The sequence below is a fragment of the Balaenoptera physalus genome (genome assembly GCF_965194825.1).
Source record: "Balaenoptera physalus genome assembly, chromosome: 7".
Classification (NCBI taxonomy): Eukaryota; Metazoa; Chordata; class Mammalia; order Artiodactyla; family Balaenopteridae; genus Balaenoptera; species Balaenoptera physalus.
This window is the reverse complement of record NC_138886.1, coordinates 56,742,629-56,767,570: the sequence shown is the minus strand read 5'-3', so window position 1 is coordinate 56,767,570 and position 24,942 is coordinate 56,742,629. Positions and strand designations below refer to the sequence as shown.

At 35.9% G+C, this 24,942-nt stretch overlaps 1 protein-coding gene across 1 annotated transcript in view; it reads right to left on the bottom strand.

Moving 5' to 3' along the window:
* UHRF2 (ubiquitin like with PHD and ring finger domains 2) overlaps positions 1-24,942 on the bottom strand; it is a 74,892-nt gene that overhangs the window by 27,328 nt on the left and 22,622 nt on the right. Inside the window, exon 4 of the mRNA XM_082470936.1 lies at positions 13,862-14,080. Coding sequence (XP_082327062.1) covers positions 13,862-14,080 — 219 coding nt within the window. The remainder of the gene's footprint in view (positions 1-13,861; positions 14,081-24,942) is intronic.

Sequence of the window (24,942 nt, the reverse complement as noted above, 5' to 3'; positions counted from 1 at the left end):
AGTTCATGCAAACACTTTCTGTTCAAATTCAGGACTAAAGGATAAGTCTGCTTTTGACAAAGCAATTATTTCTCTTTCTCCTTTCCCCCACAATCAGAAAATCCTAGTTCGCAAAGACACCAGGGATACCTAAATTAGAATGCTACAAGTACTTCTTTGCTTTACCCCACATTACATATGACATTTTCACCAGTTGTCATTATGATTACAGAAAATACTTTAAAATTTCTTTGTATATTTCTGCCATGTCTTACAGTTATATCTACAGTGTCAGACCATAAAACCATTACATACTACACTTTCTCCCTTATGTACCTCCCTCTAGTCCCAGTTCTAGATGCAGAAATATTTTTAATGTTTATTACTACTCTATGTCAAATTGCCTACAGTCATCTTGATGGTCTGAAACTAGTTCTCTACAAGATTTCCCAGGAAGGGTTCATGAGAACAATTCCTCCCCTAGTTCTTATAAGTTAATGATAGTTTGTCTCCAGCCTTTATACTGAAGGCCACTTTGGCTAGACTTAAAATTCTTGGCTTACCTTTTCTTGACTCATGGATGTCTTTCTGGGATGTTTTCCTTGTAAGGGTGCTATCCTGGTTCCTTATTTTTTCTTTTTCTTCTAATTTTGTATGGATTTGACATCAATGTTTTTCTTTTGCTTGTTTTTATAAAATTTTCTTGACCCTTTAGAGGGTATAACTTCAATTAGGTTTGCTAGATCACAGCCACAGAGCTCCATATAACTCAGTTTTGTTGTTGTTGTTTTTTGGAGAAGCATTCAAAACTATGGCAGCTAAAATCTAATCTGATAGAAAGCAGATCAGTAGTTTGAGGCCAAGGTTGAGGGTTGTGGTAGTAATTGTGACTCTGATGGAGCCCACAGGGACTTTTGGGGGGGGGGTAATGAAAAGGTTCTATATCCTGATTACAGTGGTGGCTTTATATGGTACATATTGCAATATGGTACATATTGCTTTAAGTAAATTTTGCCTCAAAAATTAATTTAAAAAAATGACACTATAGAAACTTCCTTTTGGTATCTCCTGGCTCTATTCCCCTTCCCTATTTTTTAACTGGACCCTTTTTTCCTTTGTCCTTACTGTTCCTGTCCTACTCAATTTGGACTGCATTCCTAGTAGTTTATTCTCAATATGGGACTTTGTCCTGGAATGGAACTTTAGCTGACTAATTTTGAGAGTTCATAGGGCTCTAATCTCTTCAGACCTTACTGCAAACTGTGTATACTCATCCAAACTGGGGTGCATACCCATTTCTGGCTTCAGCTACTGTATTAGTTAACTATTATTACATAACAGGTCACCACAAAACTAGCAGTTTAAAACAAAAATTACCTCAGTTTCTGTGGATCAGCAATTTGGAAGCAGCTTAGCTGGGTAGTTCTGGTTCATGATCTTTCTTGAGGTCTCAGTCAAGCTGTTGACCAGACAGACCTACAGTCTCATATAAAGGCTCAACTGGGGGAAGACCAACGGGCTGTCTGAATTCTCACAACATAACAGCTGGCTTCCACCAGAGGAAGTGACGTGAGAGAGCCCAAAATGGAAGCTTCCATGTTTTCATAACCCAATCTCAGAAGTGGTATACCATCACTTCTGCCATATTCTACTGGTCACAAAGAGCAACCCTAATAAAATGTGGGAGGGAACTCTGCAAGGTGTTGAGTACCAGGAGGCAGGAATTATTGGGGGTCATCTTAAAAGATGGCCACCATAGCTGCTACTCTCAGGTGAGATAGCTTGCTGAGGTAACTTATTATTTTGGAGTTCTTGGGTCAATCATATATCCTGTTACCCTCTTCTTCCTCTTGTATAGTTACCGACACCGCACAGGTCTTGTAGCTTTCAGTTGTTTATCTCAGCAGCTATCTTGGTGTTTGTGGGAGATACCACATCACCCTAAATGTTTGTCGATACTGCCCTTAATTTTTGGATTAGATCTTTTTGTTCTATTTGTTTTTATAAGGATATCTAGGAAGATTAAAATCTATGCTGTTGCCATCTTCCTAGAATCCCATCCATCCTTATATTTTCAACTTCTGTGATTTCATATTTAAGGAGATTTTCTTATAAGCAGCGTAAGAGTTTTGTTTTTATTTTAATCTAGTCTGTTGATCTTTGTCTTTATAATATTTAGTTCATATATAGTTAATATAATTGATGATATATTTGTTGCTACCATTTTACCATGTCTTCTACTTTATCTACCTTTTTGTCTTACTCTTCTTGATTGCCTTCTTTTGTATTATTCTATTTCCACTCTTAATTTGCTAATATTTTATTAATTTTTAGTGGTTCTTAGAGAATGCACCATGCAAACCTGAAAAATCAATCTGCTTTACGTTTCACTTTCAGTACTTTCCTGATCATGTCAGAATCTCAAAGCTTCATTTACTAATCCCATCTTTCACATGGTTATCATGATTTTATTCTACACATATTTTAAACTTATTTTTTCAGTAGTCTATTTGTACTCACATAGTTACCCTTCCTCTGTTCATAATTATTTCCTATATTTCCTTCTTTCTATCTGAGATCATCTTCCTTCTGCTTAAAGAACTCCCTTTAGTATTTCTTTTAGTGCAAGTCTGTTGGTACTGAATTCTCTCAGGTGTGGTCTGATGTCTTTATTTTGGTTTCATTTTTGTAGTGTATTTTCATAAAGAATGTATTTCTAAGTTGAGAACTTTTAAAGTCAGTGTTTTCAGATGCCATTCCACTGTCTTCTAGCTTACACTACTCCTGGTTAAAACTCAGCCGTCTTCCCTTTGACTCTATCTTTAGTTTTCAGCAGCCTTATTGCGATATGCCACTGTTTTCTTTTTATTTATCCTGCTTAGGAACTGCAAAACTTCAATCTTCGACTGACGTCTTTTATCAGTTTTGGAAAATTCTAGCTATTACATTTTCAAATAGTTTTCACCCTACTCTCTTTTGGGGAACTACAAATAGATGTAAACACACCTCTTCACAAAGTCCCACATATACAACAGTCTTTTCTGTATTATTTTCCATTATATTTTCAATGTTTTAGTTGGATATTTTTCACTGACTTGCCTTTGAGTTTATCCTATCTTCTGCTGTGTCTTATCTGCTGATAAACCAACCTAAGAAAGTCTTAGTTGTGGAAACTGTACTTTTCACTTCTTGTTCTCCATATGATTATTTTATAGATTCTAATTCTCAGTTGAAATTCTCTATCTTTTCAACTATTTTCTTAAGCATATTAATTATAATTAAAGTTCCTGCCTGATAACTTGATCAAGATCACTTATGACTCCATTTCTGTTGTTGGTTTATCTTCTTCTGGTTTTTGATTATGTGGCCCTGTCTTTTGGTAGCACAGTATTTTTGATTCCATGGTAGATAGTATATATAAAACATTAGAGGCGGGCTTCCCTGATGGCACACTGGTTAAGAATCCACCTGCCAACGCAGGGGACATGGGTTCAAGCCCTGGTCTGGGAAGATGCCACATGCCGCGGAGCAACTAAGCCCGTGTGCCACAACTACCGAGCCTGCGCTCTAGAGCCCGTGAACCACAACTACTGAGCCCGTGTGCCACAATTACTGAGGCTGTGCTCTAGAGCCCACGCTCCACAACAAGAGAAGCCACCACAATGAGAAGCCTGCGCACCACAACGAAGAGTAGCCCCCGCTCTCCGCAACTAGAGAAAGCCCGCGCACAGCAATGAAGACCCAATGCAGCCAAAAATAAAAGAACAAAATAAATAAATTTTTAAAAAAAAGAAAAGCATTAAAAAAAAAACCACATTAGAGGCTTCAGTCATTATCTTACCATTAAGAAGGTCCAATCTTCCTTCTGCTGGAGAGATACTGCAGTGGTTTAACATTTTAATTAGCAACTCTGCTGAGGCAAGGCTGGTTCTTCAGCTTTGGTAAGATTTAGTCTACCTGTCTGCCTTAACCATCTACAGTTTTCAACTAAGAGCCTGTTGTATATTCTGTGGGACCACTCCACCAGGGATCCCCAAATTCATGTTTGCCTTCTAAGACTGCTAAAAACTCCACTTTGTTTTTTACTTATGTTTTTAGCCTCCTGCCTAGGAAAACCCAGTAACTGGCAAAAGTCCTAAGAGAACACAGGTCATATGCTTGAGGCATCCCACATATCTGCCAACAGCTCTGATTTCTTGTCTCCACACTGCCGTCAGTTGTTCAGTGAGGTTTGCCCTGTATCCGTAATTAGCATAGTCCCCAGGGCAAAAAGCAACTACAAAAGCTAACTGTCAGGCTTCCCTGGTGGCGCAGTGGTTAAGAATCCGCCTGCCAATGCAGGAGACACGGGTTTGAGCCCTGGTCCAGGAAGATCCCACATGCTGTGGAGCAACTAAGTCCGTGCGCCACAACTACTGAGTCTGTGCTCTAGAGCCTGCAAACCACAACTGCTGAAGCCCAGGCACCACAACTACTGAAGCCCGAGCACCTAGAGCCTGTGCTCTGCAACGAGAGAGGCTACCGCAATGAGAAGCCTGCGCACTGCAACGAAGAGTGGCCCCCGCTCGCTGCAGCTAGAGAAGGCCCGCGCACAGCAACGAAGACCCAATGCAGCCAGAAATAAAAAAATAAAATAAAATAAATTAAAAAAAAAAAAAAAAGCTAACTGCTTTCTAAGGTTCTTTGCTTTCCAGAGTCATACCCCTGGTCATTCTCCTTACCTCTCTGCTGCCTTTCAGATGACAACTGTACTTGATCTGGCTATTCTAGTTGTTTTAGGTAAGAATGCTGATCTGCTGCCAGCTATTCCACCCTACCTGGAAAGAGAAACCTTCTATGTGCTTCAATAAAGTCATAAAATCAGACAGCTTAAAACTAAAATCACTTTTCCAGTCATTTATCATTTTAAGTTGAAGGCTTACTACATCCATTTCCTCTTGACTAAACTAATGAAGCAAGGCACAGATCACAACCAAAACAGGTAAATAGTCAATTCATTCCTTCAGGAAACACCCTATTTATTTCATTGAAATCTAATAAACGAACAATTGTAAAAATGCATTATTTTATATACTACCAAAAAAGAAACTGGCCTGCAATGGGTCAGTATAAGAACACTCAAATAAAGATGGGACACCAAATGAAAGCCAACAACTATAAGACATATTATTTTATGAAACCTCAAGCAAGAAAAAAGCCTGAGATGAGCTGTCTAAGAAGGACCCTCAAAGCTAGGACAACAAATGGCTTCTCTCATGTTAAAGAAAAATGGCAAACCACCTTGCACATACAGAAAACAAAGATGCCTGTTTCAATATTACCCCTGGGTATAAGGAGAAAAAGTATCCCCTGACAGATATGAATTCATACTACCTGTGTGGTTTAAAAAAGCTCAAGCAGAAAATTTAACTTCAAGTTCTATAGATGGTACTCCAAGGTGACTAGCAGAAGTAAACTCAAATATCTGAAAGAACCCAACTTTAGTCAGTCCAATAGCAATTTTAACATACATCATAATTTCAGAGATGTTAAAATATGGAAAACCGTTTATTTCAGATTCTATGAAATATTGTATTTACTGAACATTTATTTTAACTAGTGCTTAGAACAGGGCCTGACACACAGGAGCAAACAACAACAACAACAAAATCAAAGCATTAACATTCCAGTGGTATGCTTGGCAGAATAATAGGCCCCGAAGACATCTATGTCCTAAGCCCAGGAACCTGTGAATATGTTACTTTATATGGCAAAAGGGACTTTGTTAATGACCTTTAAATAGGATTATCTAGATAGGCCCAATGTAATCACAGGGGGCCTTGAAAAGTAGAAAAAGGCAGAAAGAGCCTGAGGAAGATATGACTACAAATGAACAGTCAAAGATACAATTTTGTTGGCTTTAAACATGGAGGAGCAGGCCACAGGCCAAGGAACTGGGAGGCCCCTAAAATCTGAAAAAGGCAAGGAAGTCAATTTTCCTTCAGTCTCCAAAAAGGAACACATCCCTGCCAACACCGCTTTTAGCCCAGTGAAACTCATAAGACTTCTGACCTACAGAACTGTAAAATAGTAAGTTCTATTATTTAAGCCACTAAGCCTGTGGTAATTTGTTATAGCAATAACAGGAAACTAATACAAGTAGGGCAAGAGAAAATAATAAATGTCAGGTGATAATCAGTATCATAAAGAAAAATAAGTTAGACTAAGGGAGAATTCAATCATATATACACACACCTATGCCTGGTATCTGTCTGTATGTATGATTTTACATAGCGTGATCAAGAAAGTTGTCTTTCGAAGTGATATTTGAATAAAGAAATAAAACAAAAGACAAAGTAAGCCAAATGAATATCTGTGTGGAGCAGACCAGTCAGAGGAAACAGCATGTGCAAAAGCTCTGAAACAGGAGCGTGTTTATATGATTAAGCAACACAAGGAGGCCAATATGGTTGGAATACAGTGAGCTTTGATTTATAACTTGATATGGACATCAAGTTCATAGTCTGTAAGAATGGTACATTCAATAATAAGATCACTAGAGATGTCATGATAAACAAGTATGGATAAAATTTAGTAAATAAAACCCTAAAAAATGACACAGAATACAGTAAGTACATCCATAGTTTTAGTAAGGTTAAAAATTTTTTCTTTGCTATAGGATTCAAATTCTACTTAGGAATATCTAATCTAGTATAATTTCATATACTATTAAATATACAAGAGTAAGTGACCAAAGATTTGAAAAACTGATTTAAACCCTAGACTTCTGTTTTGAATTTTCTTCAAAGCTAAAATAGAAACAGAAAATGGCAAGTTACAAATAGAATTTTGTTAACTAGAATTAGATAGTTTAAGCATATTCACTTTTTGGTACTCACAAATTAAAAATTAGATACAAGCATAAACTTTAACTCCAAGTTCCCTTATCAAATCTCCAAGGCAGATTACAAATCATATCCTCTGTTTCTTCCTTTGCACCTTCAGTACAATAGAGAGGATCAAAGCTGAACGTTAGTTTTTTTGTAAATGTCTAGTATACGCCATGATCAAGTGGGATTTATCCCAAGAATGCAAGGATTTTTCAGTATCTGCAAATCAATTAATGTGATACACCACATCAACAAATTGAATAAAAACCATATGATCATCTAAATAGATGCAGAAAAAGCTTTTGACAAAATCCAACACACATTTATGATAAAAACTCTCCAGAAAGTGGGCATAGAGGGAACATACCTCAACATAATAAAGCCCATTTATGACAAACCTACAGCTAACATAGTACTCAGTGAAAAGCTGAAAGCATTTCCTCTAAGATCAGGAACGAGACAAGGATGCCTACTCTCACCACTTTTATTCAACATAGTTGTGGAAGTCCTAGCCACAACAATCAGAAAAGAAAAGGAAATAAAAGGAATCCAAATTGGAAAAGAAGTAAAACTGTCACTGTCTGCAGATGACATGATACTATATATAGAAAATCCTAAAGGTGCTACCAGAAAATGACTAGAGCTCATCAATGAATCTGGTAAAGTTGCAGTTTACAAAATTAATATACAGAAATCTGTTGCATTTCTAAACACTAACAACAAAAGATCAGAAAGAGAAATTCAAGAAACAATCCCATTTACCATCGCATCAAAAAGAATAAAATACCTAGGAATAAACCTACCTAAGGAGGCAAAAGACCTGTACTCCGAAAACTGTAAGATGCTGATGAAAGAAATAGAAGATGACAAACAGATGGAGAGATATACCATGTTCTTGGATGGGAAGAATCAATATTGTCAAAATGACTATACTACCCAAGGCAATCTACAGATTCAATGCAATCTCTATCAAATTACCAATGACATTTCCACAGGACTAGAACAAAAAAATCTTAAAATCTGTATGGAGATACAAAAGACCCCGAATAGCCAAAGCAATCTTGAGAAAGAAAAATGGAGCTGGAGGAATCAGGCTCCCTGACTTCAGACTATACTGCATAGCTATAGTCATCAAAACAGTAATGGCACTGGCACAAAAACAGAAATATAGATCAATGGAACAGGACAGAAAGCCCAGAAACAAACTCATGCACCTACGGTCAATTAATCTATGACAAAGGGGGCAAGAACATACAATGGAGAAAAGTCAGTCTCTTCAGTAAATGGTGCTGGGAAAACTGGTCAGCTACATGTAAAAACATGAAATTAGAACATTCTTTAACACCATACACAAAAATAAACGTAAAATGGATTAAAGACCTAAGTGTAAGACCAGATACTATAAAACTCGAGGAAAACATAGGCAGAACACTCTTTGTCATAAATTGCAGCAAGATCTTTTTCAATCCGTCTCCTAGAGTAATGGAAATAAAAGCAAAAATAAACAAATGGGACATAACTAAACTCAAAAGCTTTTGCACAGCCAAGAAACCATAAACAAGATGAAAAGACAACCCCCAGAATGGGAGAAAATATTTGCAAACAATGTGATGGCCAAGGGATTACTCTACAAAATTTACAAGCAGCTCATGCAGCTCAATATCAAAAAACAAACAACCCAATCAAAAAATGGGCAGAAGATCTGAACAGACATTTCTCCAAAGACATACAGATGGCCAAGAGGCACATGAAAAGATGCTCAATATTGTTAATTATTAGAGAAATGCAAATCAAAACTACAATGAGGTATCACCTCACACCAGTCAGAATGGCCAACATCAAAAACTTTACAAACAATAAATGCTGGAGAGGGTGTGGAGCACCCCACACTGTTGGTGGGAATGTAAATTGGTACAGCCAGTGTACCAATGGAGAACAGTATGGAGGTTCCTTAAAAAACTGAAAATAGACCTACCATATGATCCAGCAATCCCACTCCTGGACATATATCTGGAGAAAACCATGGTCCAAAAGGATGCATGCACCCCAATGTTCATTACAGTGCTGTTTACAATAGCCAAAACATGGAAGCAACCTAAATGTCCATTGACAGAGGAATGGATAAAGAAGATGTGGTACATATATACAGTGGAATATTACTCAGCCATTAAAAAGAATGAAATAATGCCATTTGCAGTAACATGGATGGACCTGGAGATTATCATACTAAGTGAAGTAAGACAAATATCAAATGATATCACTTATATGTGGAATCTAAAAAAACATGATACAAATGAACTTATTTACAAAACAGAAATAGTCTCACAGACTTAGAGAATGAACTTCCCAGGGGGGAAGGGTGGAGGGAGGGATAGATTGGGAGTTTGGGATTGACATGTACATGCTGCTATATTTAAAATAGATAACCAGCAAGGACCTACTGTATAGCACAGGGCACTCTGCTCAATAATCTGCAATAACCTAAACGGGAAAAGAATTTTAAAAAGAATAGATACTTGTATATGTATAACTGAATCACTTTGCTGTACACCTGAAACTAACACAATATTGTTAATCAAATAGAATTTGTTAACTAGAATTAGACAGTTTAAGCATATTCACTTTTTGCTACTCACAAGCTAAAAATTAGGAACAAGCATGAACTTTAACTCCCAGTTCCCTTATCAAATCTCCGAGGCAGATTAAAAATCATGTCCTCTATTTGCTTCTTCCTTTGCACTTTCAATACAATAGAGAGTATCAAAGATGAAGGTTAGTTCTTTGTAAATGTATAGTAAAACTGATAAACCTTTGGTGAGATTAAATCACAAACTAAATTCAGGAATGAAAAAGGGAACAACATTAACAAAGACTATACACGTTAAAAGATGAGGCTATCCAAACTTATGACAATAAACTAAAATTAAAATAGGTTCCTAGAAAATTAAATCCTATTTCAAGAATAGAAAATCTGAATAGTTCTATTATCATTACAGAAATCAAAAAACCTTCCCACAAAGAAAACTCAGCCCCAAAGGACTTTACTGAGAAGTTTTAACATTCAAGAAAAGGACACAAAACTCTACCATAAAATAGAAAAATATTATAGCACACGATAATTTTATAAAACCAACGTAATTTGGAAAGGATAGCTAAGATAGGAAAGTTAATATACAAATTTCACTCATTAACCTAAATGCAAAAATCCTATACAAAATATTGTCAAACCAAATCCAGGAAAGCATACCTACAAAATACCCATCAAACATTATAATTATTGGTAAAATTTTCAAAGAGATATCAGGAGAAAAAAAAGATGCCTGCTCTCACCACCTCCTTTCAGCAATGTACTAACAGGCAACTGGTGAATGAAGACAAAAGTTAGCAATCGAAGGAAAAATACAACACAAAAATGTCATAATTCACAGATTACAATTATAAAAATCCTGAAACAATCTACATGTGAATTAAAACTATTAACTCTAGTAAGGCTAATGGATCCAAAATCAAAGGTTACTTATATACCAGTAACAAAGAGAAAAATGAAATTTAAAAAGGATTTATAATAACAAGTGGTATCTGAGGTTAAATAAGGATAACAGACACATAAGGTCAGACCTCTGGAGAGAATTATATCAGGCTGAACCATATAATGGCCAACATTCAAACATTTTGAATCTATAAAAACATTTCATATGGTTCCACCTAATAAAAACATGACAAAATCATAATAAAGACCTAAGTAAATGGAGAGAAATCACACCCATGGATTAGATTTAATGTAGTACCTATCAAATTCCCAATGGTTTTTATGTAGAAATTACCAAAATGATTGGAAAACTCGAATGAAAGTACACAGAGCTAAGAACAGAGAAGAACTATTGAAGCACAAGGTAGGAAGACCTGCTGTGTCATATTATGAAAGTGTGGAACTTATATAAGGACACTCAAAACAGACCAATGATACAGAATAGAGACCAGATGGATGCATCAAATATAAAGATATGTGACGAGGTGATATTGAAGATCAATGAGGGGAAAATGGGCTTTTCAATAAATGATGCCAGGAAAAATGATTATTCATATGTATTAAGTCTAACCCTTATCTCACACTGTACAAAAAGACCTACTTCAAGTGGATTAAAGATCTAAAGAAAGGTAAATATTAAGCTTTTATAAGGTAATAATGGAGAATATCTTTATGTTTTCTGAGTAGGGAAAAGTTTCTCCCCTCCACCTCACTCTATGTTTTATTGAGATGTAACTGACATACCACTGTATAAGTTCAAGGTATACAACATAATGATTTGATATATGTATATATTGACAATGATTACCACAAAAAGTTTAGTTAACATCCATCACCTCACAGTTACAATATTTTTTTCCCTTGTGATGAGAGCTTTAAAGATCTACTCTCTAAGCAGCTTTCAAATATACAATACAGTATTGTTAACTATAGTTGCCATGCTGTACATTACATCCCTAGAACTTATATATCATATAACTGGAAGTTTGTACCTTTTGACCACCCCCACCTATCCCCAACCCTGACCAACCCCCAGTAGGTTTCTCAAAGCAAGACACAGAAAGTATATGCATTAGGGGAAATTTTTGATAAATTCAACCCCTTAAAATTAAGACTACTACTCAAACATAGGGAAAAAAGATAAGCCACAGAATTGGAGTAGACATTTTCTCCACATATAACTGAAATGGTCAAGTCTCTACTCTACTTTAGGGTTCTCTAGAACTCCTAAAAATCAGTGAGACAGACTACCTAATTAGCTACAACAACACACACTAATATTTGAAACAGGATCCTTACAAGAGATATCCAAATTGCCAATAAACATAACGGTTCTCAATCTCATTAATAGTCAGGGACATGTAAATCAAAACCACAATGGAATACTATTATATACCCACCTGACTAGCAAAAACTCAAGCCTGACAAAAGTAAGTGTGGTTAAGAATGCAGAGCAATGGGAACTCTCATACTACTGTGGAAGTGCAATCTGGTACACCACTTAAATATTTGGTCCTATCTATTAAAGTTAAAGATGCACAACTTCTACAACCCAGCAATTCTACTTCTAGACAAGACACATCCTACAGAAACTAACGCACATAAGCACCAGGACAGAGGTATAATGCCATGGCAGCACTGCTTGTAACAGCCCCAAACTATCAACAGCAGAATATATTTATACTTTCCCTCTGGTTATTATTTATCCACTCTTTCCAGTGAAGGGAAAAGATTTCTAACAATGAAAAAAAATTCCCATCCACAAGCCACAGTGACTCCTTTTTGACTCTTGTATCCCTAACATGTCTAGTAAAAACCTAAATGACAGCAAACATAATCCTTTATAGGACAGTGTGTTTTACTTTGGGATAGCCATCATATAATCATTTTCTCATGCGCCAATATTTGCCTATCTATAATTTCCACTCAATCTTAGTTCTAGTCCCTAAAGCCAGAGTGCTCCACTCTAACTGTACCTCAGAATTACTCAGGAAAACATGTTTTAAATAGCAAGCTTTTTTAGCTCAATGTTATGAGTACTGTTATCTCTTCCCATTGTGTATACATGCTTCTTTCCACTTCCTACACTCAAGAACATTATAAGAATCCCTAGATAACTAATTTATGTAGATGCTTTCTCCTTTCCTTCATGATATGTATCCATATCAGAATTTCAAGTTGCTTAGAACTCTGTTAATTGTTACGTCCTTGGCCTGGCAATAGAATCACACTTGTGTTTGTACAAATTTCTGAAACTGTTTTCTAAAAGATAAGCTCACAACATTCTTTTTCTTTATCTTAGGAGTCAGCAAACTTTTTCCATGAAGGGTCAGAGAGTAAGTAGTTCAAGATTCTGTAAGCCTCATGTGCAACCACTCAACAATGCTGTTGAGCACACACACAAAAAACCAGCCATGGCTAATACATAAATGGGGATCACTGTGTTCCAATAAAACTTTATTTTCATAAAACAGGTAGCCAGTGGGCCATAGTTTACCAACCCCTGCTTTATATTATTAATCATAAGCAGATGCTTGATCTTAGATTTGTCACCTCCGTGTTATAACAGATATGATAATATATGTCCATTATATATATAATACATAATATATATAATCAGTTAACCAGAACTTGACAAGAATGTTAGTTTGGCTGCTTCCCTTAAGTAAAAGAAAACTGTCAGGGTCTTTCTAGTATCCCCAACACAACAAATGTACTTCTAATAATTCATTCTAAAGAAAAGAAATGCACAAAAACATATACACAAAGTTGTTTACTTAAACATCGTAATAAAGAACTGGAAATACTTTTAACAGGCTTTTAAAAAAAGTAAATTAGTTACTATTTATCCAATACACTTTATTCAGAAGAACTGAACACAAAACGATGTTGATACTATTTCCCCAAGTGTAAAAAGGTAGCTTTGAAACAATGCATAGTACTTTATCACTTGAAGGAAACATCTAAAAGTATTTCTTAAAGAATTAACAACGGAAATATCGGAGTAATATGAAATCTTGGGTGATTCATTAAGCTTGTTTTCAGTTCTTAAATTAAAGAAAATTACTATAAAAGAAAATTTTTGCTAGTCTTGCAAGTCCAGCAGACAGCTGCCTAGGTAGACATTCACTGGTGTTATATCAACATAGATTCTCATAGCAACCATAGCTATTGAAATGCTTTTGTATATTATTGGTTTAACCTAGGAGAATCCTATGTGGTAGGCAAGAATTTCTCTAATAAGATATTCAATTATTTCCAAGGTGCTTTCAAATAATACCTCCAGCCTTAAACTAGCAATGGAGATTTAAGGGCCATTCTTAATAAAAAAATTCTCAAGAATTTATTAAAACGTTTTCCTCTAGTATGGAAATTTCCATCTTTCATAGATTCCTTTTTTTTTAACTAAAGAATGTGTGCTTAATACCTAAAAATTACACTCCTTAATTCAGTAATTAAATGGCATCAGTGAAGAGAATCTTACCCCAAGAAAACAGTCACACGAAGTTCTTTTTTGGTCCTTGAGATTGTCTTCAGTGTGGTAATTTCTGCATCAAACCAAAATCCTCTATTACTAGGACTTTCTACATTGTAATTAACCATTACCACATCACCGACATTTAGTTCGTTCCATTTCAAAGTGGTTCTAGCTCGTGGTCGAAGATCCTTTACATTTATTTCTACAGTACCACTTTCCGGATATCTGAGAAGAAAGAAAAAAGAATCACAGAACACTGCTTATGATTATCACCAAGGAAGACTAAAATTATATGCAACATGTATAAAAACCTAATCATATTATTCTTAATGGCACTTAAAGTAAATGATATTTATTCCTGATTTTAACTGCCAGAATAAACAAGTCTTGCTAAAATCTTAGTAAGTCATTCTTTGCTAGCTTGGGGGTGGTGGTGGTGATAGGGAATAAAGAGTAGGGGTAAGTAAAAAACCCAAGTTCTTCTTTTCCACATTTTCTTAACCCATGTTTAAAAATTACTTTAATAAGACTAGATGCTGACCTCCTCCTGAACTTGGAACCAGCTCATCAAGTTCTGCCATTTGCTTTACGCATAATAAGAACATAAATCTAGTACATTTTCAATGGCCTCCATTTTTCCAGAAGGAGAAAGATAAGATTTCAGTTCTTACATGTAGCTAGCTGCCTAGTAATGGCAAAATGAAAAAACAAAAAAACAAGAGCAAAAAAATCCTGGAATTTTGTATGTATCAGAAAGTAGAACCACGTGAAAGAAATCTAGCAGAATCTTGATCTTACTTGAATTTCTAAATGTAAGCTTAACAAACCTAAACCTGACCCAAACTTAAAGCTTTACAAGGTTCCTCACTTTTTGGCCTAACATCTGGTATCCATAGGCCAAAAACAGCAATGTAACAGTCCACAATGGCTTCTATAAAATTAAGATCTGTTGCCTTTATGTATTGCTTGCTAGTAGAGGGACAAAGAAATGAGTAATATCTGGTTCCTGCTCTTGGAAAACTCAATCTACTGGGAAAGGCCAAGCTACTGTAGCAGTGGTTCTCAAACCGGTGGTTCCATCTGTGAACATGCTATAAATGCAGACTCTTAGGCTCCACTTCTGATCTGACTCAGAAACGCCGGGAGTGAGGCCCAGTGATCTATTTTCACAAATCTTCTCAGAAATTCTCAAGCATACTCAAGTTTGATAAGCTACTGTGCTGCAGAAACACAAGAACAGTTAAATATCATACCGTTCTGTGACAGCATTAACAATGTAGAAAACTAAGGGAAGAGACCATTAACCCTTAACCAACTGAGTGGCCTACTCAAAATTTAAGTGGGCCTGAAGTTGGAAGCACCTCTAGCAGCTAGCCTTGGCTCTTCCAAATCAAACAAGTACTATGCAGGCCTAGGACCCTCACAGTATACCTAACTCATTTATAATAAATGGATATTAACCCTGGGTAGAATTTTAATCACTCAATTTAATCAAGTTTCTTCAAATTTTAGTTAATTGGGGAAAGAAAAATCTCAGGATTAGCAAGGGGCCTCAGAAACAATCTGGTCCATTTACCCTCTCAGTACTATAAATTCCCCTTTACCACAAGCCTTCCAAATAACCATGCAACCTCTGCTCGGATGGTAAGTGATGAGAGGCCAGCTTTAACCCTAAGAAAAACCATTCTGTCTTCACATAGCTCTGACACAGGAAAGAGAATATACTTGATACTGGATCAAAGATAAACACAGAATGAGTTCCATAGCTTAAGTGCCATGAAGAAATCTATATACTCTCTCCACGAAAAGACCTAATCCTTGACAGTCTAAGCCTGTCACCCTGCCCTCCTCTATCTTCTAAGTATAAAACATTTCAAGTGAATTTCCTTCAACTTACGTAAGGTTTTGAATCCTTTATCATACTGGTCTCTTCACTCAAAATATGTTCTATTTTCAACCTGCCTGGGTTTAAATTCCATTTTAGCTTCCTACTACCATGTATCCTTGGGAAAGTTACTAAACTTTGCTGTTTTACATGTGTTTAGTTTACACATGACTACCTCTCACGTGTAAAACGCACCTAATGGTAACTACCTCATATGGCTGTTTTGAGAACTAAATTGGAGAAGACTTGTAACTAGATATTTTAGGGCTTTTCTAATTCTAAAGTTGTGAATTTGTTTCCTGACTAAATATTCTTAAGGCCATAAAGGATAGAAAACTATTCTTTTAGATGAGATCCTTTTCTCAGCTGTATTGTGATTTTTACATCATGACATTATCATATATTCCTGTATGATTAACAAAGTAAAAAAGCGTATTTCACTGGTAAAAAGCTCTCCATTTACCTATGATTGCCAAAATTAGATACCAAGAACGGAAATATTTGTAACAAACTTTTAAAATGCTTATTGGAGATGAGTTAAAATAAATCATTGCCTACATCAGAGCAAAGGAATTTAAGCTGTTTGCCCTGAAACTAAGTATGATTTCAGAACAGAATTATAGAAGTAGAGCATATGAATACATCATCTTTATGTATACAGTAAGTGTGTAAAAGTCATGAAAGTGAAGTATACTTTTTCTAATGCTACCCAGAGATGATAAGTCAGTTGCTGTATAAAAAGATATAGAAGGGACCCAAAAACTACTTTTACCAAAGTCAAAAACACGCCCAGACTCAAATATCACTATTTTTCTTTTCTTGGGCATCTTCGTCTACACATATCTTAACATCACATAGAGTGATGACTCAGAAGCTCTGTTCTAACCCAAAATTCTCTCTTCAGATTCATATCCAACTACATCTCTAACACGTATGTCTCAGGAGCACCTCAAATTCAAGAAATTCCCCCATCCCATAATCTGCTGATGGTCAATATTCTCTAAATTTTCATACTCCCATAAATTGGAGTCATCCCCAATTCCTCCATCCAGTTACTAAGTCCTCCTTATGCTATATACTGTTAACACTTCTTTAATGTAACTCTGCACCGTTAGTGAAGGCCTGCATTTCTCTGAGACTACTGTCAAGGCCAACACATCTCCCTGTCTTTAGGATTACACCTTAGACTCCATTATACTTTTGCCAAAGATTCTAAAACACAGATCTGCTTAAAACATTTTGTGACGCCTGATAACAATTTGTTCATAGGCTGTGGGAAAACAGGCATTCTTACATTGCTGATGGGAATACAAAGTGGTACTGTCTCCTTGTAGAGGGGAATTTGGCAATACACAGCAAAATTGCCTATATATTTACCTTTTGATCCAGGAATTCCACTTCTAGGAATCTATCCCAAACATAAGTAACAAAAAACCCCAGGAAAAGACACATACACAAGGTTATTTATAGCTGCACTATCTGTAACAGCAGGACTAGAAATAATCAAATGTCCATAATAGGAAACTACTTACTATATGATACAATTATATAATGGAATATTATTCTCCTGTAAAAAGGAATATGACATCTGCTATGGAGAGACATTAACTAAAAAAAAGACCAAGATGCAAACAGCATCTACGTGTACTTTCTACCTAATGAGTGTGTGTGGAAATACATACTTGTACATGTACATATATAAGTGTGTATGTATTTGTGAGTATACAAGTAATCACACATACATACATATATTTTGAGACAGAAGGATAAACAAAAACTCATTTAGTTACTACAAAAAGAGGTAAGAAATAGGGTAGAAGGAACCAAGATGGACACTTTTTCTTAATGTACTTGTTTTGAAGTTTTACCTATAGGATCGTTTAATGTTTCACTTGATTATAAAAACAATTTACAAAATGTGAGAAATCCCTAAAAACCAAAAGCAAAATGAAAAGAGTGGCTTAACTACTGAGAAATACCATTACATGTGACTTGAAAATATACTAACTATACATTCCTAGTGGGGTTATACCTATTTACTAAGGACAAAGTAAAAAACATACCAACTTTTCACTAATCATATTGTTTGCAATATTAGTACTGTTAGTCTGAAACCATCATATGAGTAGAATAAAACAAGTCAGTGGTGACATTAATAGAAACCATGATTTTCAAGGTAAGAGAAAAAATAAGAGATTAAGGATATTAAAATGATAACCCCTCAACTCTAAAATTAATTGGAAATATCAATACAAACATTTCCTAGCTGTTTCCAGTGTTAAGACCTAGAAACATGATCAAAACAGGTATCAATGAACAGCCGACTATACGCTCTTACAAAAAGAACTAGGGCTCCTTAAAGAAATGGCTGAATCCAGGCCTGGGCAGGAAATAGAAGAGCTTGGGACATCCTATTGTACCTGAATGCAAAGAAACCCTCATTATGTCAGGTTCAACTTGAAGGAGCCCCACAGGCCAGACATGAGACAATCTGGGCACCAAAAAGAACTGAGTTAGAGTAAAACAAGTATTAAAATCCATTAGTTCACAATGAAACTTAGTAAAAAATCTCACTGACCAACCTCTGGAGGATGCTAGGGAATTTATTCATTCTGAACACTGAAAAAGTTCAAGAATCAATAGTTTATCCTACTTTTTGTATATGAACCAACTGCTTGTTGAAGAAAGCTCCTTATGAAAAAATTATAGCTAATAAATGAAGGAGAGAATGAGGTATCACTATTTTTACTACATTTCATAAAATAGTGGCTGTAGGTAAAGATTAATGGCTACTAAAACTATTAAAAGCTGGCAGCAAATTTCACAGTGGATGTATCAGGCTGACAACACCCAAATCTCACCACAAAAAAAGAAAGAAGCAGGTATTATGTGCCTCCCAACGCCATGTAATAGGTAAATAAATACCATCTCTAAACTAGTCTTATCAAATAATGAAATTTAAAACCAATCAAACCTCTAAGTACAGTCGTCCCTCCATACTCATGGGTTCTGCATCCAGAGTCAACCAACCACTGATTGAAAATATTCAGAAAAAAATTCCAGAAAGTTCCAAAAAGCAGTTCAATTTGCCAGGCTCAAGCAACTATTTATATAGCATTTACATTGTATTAGGTATTATAAGTAATCTGACGTGATTTAAAGTATACAAGAGGATATGCACATATTACATGCAAATACGCCATTTTACATAAGGGACTTGAGCATCCATGGATTTTGGTATGCGTGGAGGTCCTGGAACCAATCCCCCATGGATACCAAGGGAAGACTGTATAAACTTTCAGGAAACTAACATTAACAGAGGAACATGTTAAATACCACTACAGAAATGTAATCAGTAAAGTTCAGACTGTGGGAAAACTGAATAAACTGTCACTTGTCTTGTACAAATAATAGCAAGGAAGAAAGAACAGGGGAAACCTGTAGGTTGAGACTTAACCTATCAACTACATGCAATGGGTGGATCTTAATTTTGATCCTTATCTGTAAATCCCAAGTATATTTTAAAAAAATAAGTCAGTCTGAACATTGACTGGTTATTTGATTTTAAGAAACTATTGTAAATTTCATGTGGTTTTTTTTTTTTTAATGCTTTAGGGTCCCCACCCCAGGATCAGTGACTCATTCTCACAGAGCACATAGTTCTTCCCATGGCTATGATTTACTACAATGAAAAGATACAAAGCAAATTCAGCAAAGGGAAAAGGCACATGGAACCAAGTCTAGAGGAAACCAGGTGCAAGCTCAAGGAGCCCGCTCCCAGTAGTCACACAAAATGTGCTTAATATGTCCAGCAACAAATTACGACAACATGTGTGTAATGTTACTACCAGGGGTGTACAGTGAAGAATGCTCAAGATTTTTATTAGGGATTCATCACATAAGCACTTAATGTCTAGCACATACCAAAATTCCAGACTCCCAGAAGCAGGTGTTTGGTATAAATCATATTTTTTTTTGCAGAGTTTATGCAGAGTGAACCATTTTTATCAAGGAATGATGGGAATCCTCCTGAAAGTTAAGTTCCCCAACACCAGCCAAAGGTCAACCACACACAGACCTTTTAAAGAGTAGTAAATCTCTGGCCTGATGTTAGCTGTCTTCTGCACACTTTAAAAAGGATCCTTTTAGAGTATTCAACTGAGAAAATAGCTAAGATGTCAAGATCAGGATGAACCTATGAAAAATAGGGAGAAAGAGTAGGACTAGGAAGCAATAGCCCTTAGACCACGATGCTGTCTTTCACTTTGAAAGGAGAAGAAAAGAGGGTTGAGTAGGAGAAACATGAGAGTGTGATACAAACAAAATCTTCGCCAATCCAATCGTGAGGTCTGGAGCAATGTTGGGCATAATTGCCAGGCCCTAGAACTGCTGCCACACTTAGTCACCAGCTGGAGGATGCCAAGAAAGAGTGTGGCTTTGGCTCAAACACTGTCACAGATATCAAAAGTGCTGTGGCTAAAAGTTATCAGTTAACTGCATTCATTCCTTGCAGGTCAGCAAGTTCTGTCTTGAAGATCTGAGCACTGTGCCCACCACAGCTGCTAAGGCTATTTCTGGTTGAAAAGACTTAAGGTGTGGGACTTGCTTCAAAATAATCCAGTGGTGGTGCTTGGGGATGCTGGTACGGATTAAACAAGATTGGCCAGGAGTTCATAATGATTGAAGCTAGGTGATGAGTTCTTTCTCTCAACCTCTGCATAAGTTTAAAGATTTCTACAATAAAAAATAAAATGCTCTGTGCTTCAAGTTAAAATCCAAACAAAAGGCTCTTCCCACTTTTTGAAGTTTTCCCACAAGAGTACAAAACTCTAAGTTAACACTCAAGGCTTACAATGAGGACAAGCAGCCTCCTGCCCCAGTCCACCACACTGATTTCTATTCCCCCGATGCAACTGTTTAACTTTTAGCTACTTCTTTTATTTTCCACCATATTTTAAAGTAACATGCTTACACATTGCTTTTTACTTCAAACTGTTATTCTACCCATCCTTGATGTACAGCTCATTTGCCTCCATCTCTTCTTCCTTATAATTACTAACACAAGGCACTGCTCTAAGTGTTAACATATTTACCTCTTAGGATAGAGGTAGGCACTATTCTATCCCCATTTTACAGATGTGGCACAGAAGTTAACTTACTTGGACAGGAGTAAGAAGCAGAGACATGACTCAAACTCTGATCACCTGGCTCTAGGACTTATAATCTTGCAAGGATTGACAAAATCTCTTGCTCTTAAGCACGTTATACAAACCAAGTTGTTTGTAAAAATCAGTATTTTTTACAATATTTTTTTTTACATGTTGACTAAGTAAGTGTTCATAGCTAACTAATGAAGCATGCTTTAATTATAAATCCTTTCTTTCACAACTTTGTTTTCTGTTGAGTACTTAATTCTTCTTTTTGGTTGCTACTTGCTTAATTTTCCATGTACATATTAATTATCCCCATTCTGCCACAGTTGTTAAAACTCTTCTACATTCAGACATTTCAGGTACTCTACTAGTGTTCTGGGTTGCACAACATCTTCTAGAGACCTCTGTCCTATTCTAATCTGGAAAACTTGCTCTTCAGGCTTAGACCTGTTCCACAGCTGTCATGCTGGGATCTCCTTTCATTACTTCCTGCGTTGAATCCTATTTCCTGAATACCATGTTTTCCTCTTTCTTGATTTAAGCCTTGAGTGGGGTAGAAGTGATTAAAATGCTCTTTCATATAAATAAACCAATCCTCTTCTCAGTTTTATTCCATATGCCTACGTCCAAAGTACCTGGTAAATCCAAGGTCTGAACCTTCCAAAGGTTCTTCGATGTCAATTTACTTGCTTGTTGTTGGCTTATCCTTAGGTTTCAGCTTTTTCTGGCCTAAGTTAGGCATCATTTACCCATTAGCTTCTTACCTTCCAAAATTTTGTTGCTTTCTCTTCTGTGTCTTACTTCTATCACATTTTTTTGTCCTCGGGGGTTTATGCATTTATTCTTTTACTGTCTTCTAGGAGGGCGTAAGAAGGAGTGGAGACAAACATGCAACTTAATCTGCCATGTTTAACCTGAAATCTTTATTCACCTTTAGTTTCATTTCTTACTACTCACCATATATCTCCTACACTCTCGCCATACTAATCTACCCTCAGGTAACCCCGTATTTTGTACCTCCTTAACCTTGGTATCCTGTGGTTCTCCTTCAGGAATACAGAAGTATCTTCTCTACCTTATAATCTCAGAACTTTAGGTACTCTAAATGCTAGTTGTGCATATTTCTATCACAGAACTTACACTATAAAATAGCAAGTTTTCATTGAGAAGCAGATACCACATTCAAACTTTAGTGTGTTTGGGATATACCAGGCCTACAGATGTTTGGAAACATGCAACTCATTAAATAGAAAAATCTTTTGTATAACTAAAGCTCTTAATAAAATGTAATAAACTGTGACCACTGTGTTTTAGGGTAGTTAAGTGGCAACAAAGAATTCTATACAGAGATAATAAGAAAAAGGCGTTTTAAAGATAACGTTTTTGGATTTCTTAAAACGAAGAAACTTGTAGTTAGCTCCACTATTACTTACACAAGTACGCAAGAGAAAGTCTTTTTAAGTATAGGCAGCCTCCAACACAGCATTCCCTGCCTCCCATGAAGTCTAATGTATGGCTGAAGATAACCACTGCAAAGTCTACAAATTGGTCCAAGCGCTGACTTCTTCCAGCATTTGCACTGGCGAAAACTGCAGGAGACTGTATGAAGCATTTTGGGAAGTGTTGGAAGCTTGAAAAACTTCTAAAACAGGGCTCAAGATATCCCCAAAGACCTGAAGCAGAGAGGAAGGAACATACCGAAGCTGACTACACTGTGCCAAGAGCCAACATACAGCTATGGAAGGATAAGACTAGGGTCCTTTTTTTCTCTTATTCTACATGACCTTCTGTTCTTAGAACCTGAAGTCAAGGTATTATTACCCCACTACAGGTATAAGATTATTCTAGTTAGCTACTCTGCATCTTTGAGAATTTAGAAACACTTTGGTGTTATAAAGTCTATATTCTCAGATAAGCCTTAAATATCCTTAATCTTGTTTTCCCAGTAACATTTTCATTACTCCAAATACTCTTTAGATGTCTTTTAGAGATATCCTTCAGAGTACATGCTTTTGATTATCCTGAACTATGTGACATTTTAGCAAAAACCAATTGTGTTTTCAATTAACAAATCATTGAGTAAAACCTGGGGAATTAAATTTCAGGGAAATTGATTAAGCACAATTTTTAAAACAGGTTTGTTATAAAATAGTAAAAGTGCATTTCCTTAGGTGACTTGTAAGCTAACTAATCATTTTAGAAGACTCAAACTGTATTAAGCAAAGTACTATCACTGAAACCTTCCTTCAAAACATGGCTTCCTGGTGTTAAAATGCTTAAATAAGGACAACATTTACCTGGAGGCATGTTCTACTTTAGCAAATCTTTAATGTCATACTACATGCAAAAAGAAAGCATTTCTTAATCTAATAGATAACATTACTCAGTTTCACACCTTAAATGTAAAGCTTACTCACAGACAAAAATAGCTTACTTAAAACTGCTTACAGTAGGACTTTACATATTACATGGAAATAAATCTCACTTGTACAACATGTTAACAATGGTGTATAACTGTTTTAATAGTGGAAACAATGTAATCAGGTTAAAAGATACCTATGCCAAAGATAAATTACTTAAGAGTACTTACCAAAATAACCTGGCTTTATTAATAAATGAAAAGCAGAAAATTTCACTATTATTACTGGATACTTTTCAAGGTTATTGGGGGAAAAAACAGAACATGGTCAAGTAGGTATTTACAGATGAGGAAATTAAAGCTGAACAAGTTCAAAGAAAACAAAGCAAAAAACTCAACCAAAGACCTAGAATTCAAAGCAAATTCTGATTCTAATGACTAAAACTATAAAGCCTATAAGAGAACCAATGCTCTGTATACTTAATAGGCTCCTGGCTGCCTTTCTGAAAAGCAGATTCCTGGGCTCTACTCCAGGCCAACCCAATGCAGGGAGTGGGGGTGGGATTTGGTATCCCTCAGGAATCTGCATTATAAATACCGTACCTGGGTGAATCCGCAGTGTTGCTGACCATCGTTTTGAGAAACACTAATGTAAAGGAATGATGTATAAATTTGAAAAGGTGAAATCAACTGATATCTGTAGTCATTTTAACTGATACCTGTAATCATTTTTCTAAGCACCAAGTGATCTTTTAACACAAGAGAAGAGCAACAATAAAGTCAAAGATCTAACTTCTTCTGCCCTCCTTTTGATTATCATCCATTCAGAACACTGCAAGTCATAGAAAGAGGAAATATTCTAAGTCTTTGGCAAACATGTCAGTAACAACCAAAAAACAATGGGGGAGACTGGTCACTGCACCAGGGTTCTGAAACTAAACCTCTCATTTATAGCTCCCTACTCAAGATCAACATGACACTCTGATCTGATTTTTAAAAATCTTATTCCTTTTCTCCCATGAAAACCCAGACATCATTAAAACATTTTTGAGATTCCTTTAGAAATAGATCACATCAATACATTCAAGAAAATCAGTTTTGTTACTTTATAGAACAGCAACTTTTATCTAAAAATACCACTTGATTTTTTTTTGAAATTGGCTCAGTGACTTCTATTTGCAGTAGCCATAATTAAGAATACTCAAAAGCATGCACCACAGGCTTAGAATAGCTCAAAAAATCTTAAAAGAATGCTGGCAGCAATGACAACATTATCCTAAGACGTTCGCCAGAAGAGCTTTTAATTGTAGCCTAGCGTAAGTTACCCTCCAAGTTCTAAGTGATGCTATGACATTTCCATTTGATCTCAATCCCATGGTAGAACATTGACACGCTGTTAAAAGCAGCAGTTTAACCTATTTGGTTTAAAAATCCTTTGAATACTAGCGAGCTATGCATTTTCCTTACAGAAAAAGACCCACAGGTGTTTATTGATTTAAGGTTTCTGTTCTGTGACATAACTGGAGAGAATGACAGAAATTTTTTTAATTATGCAAACATAACTGCTTTATAATATTTTATATATACTTATTTATACATTAAGGTATTTTATAAGCATGCTTCTCTCAAAATGAGAGGTAGTATGGTAGACTGGTTCTAAGTACGTGCTCTTCTGAATCTCAGTCTACCA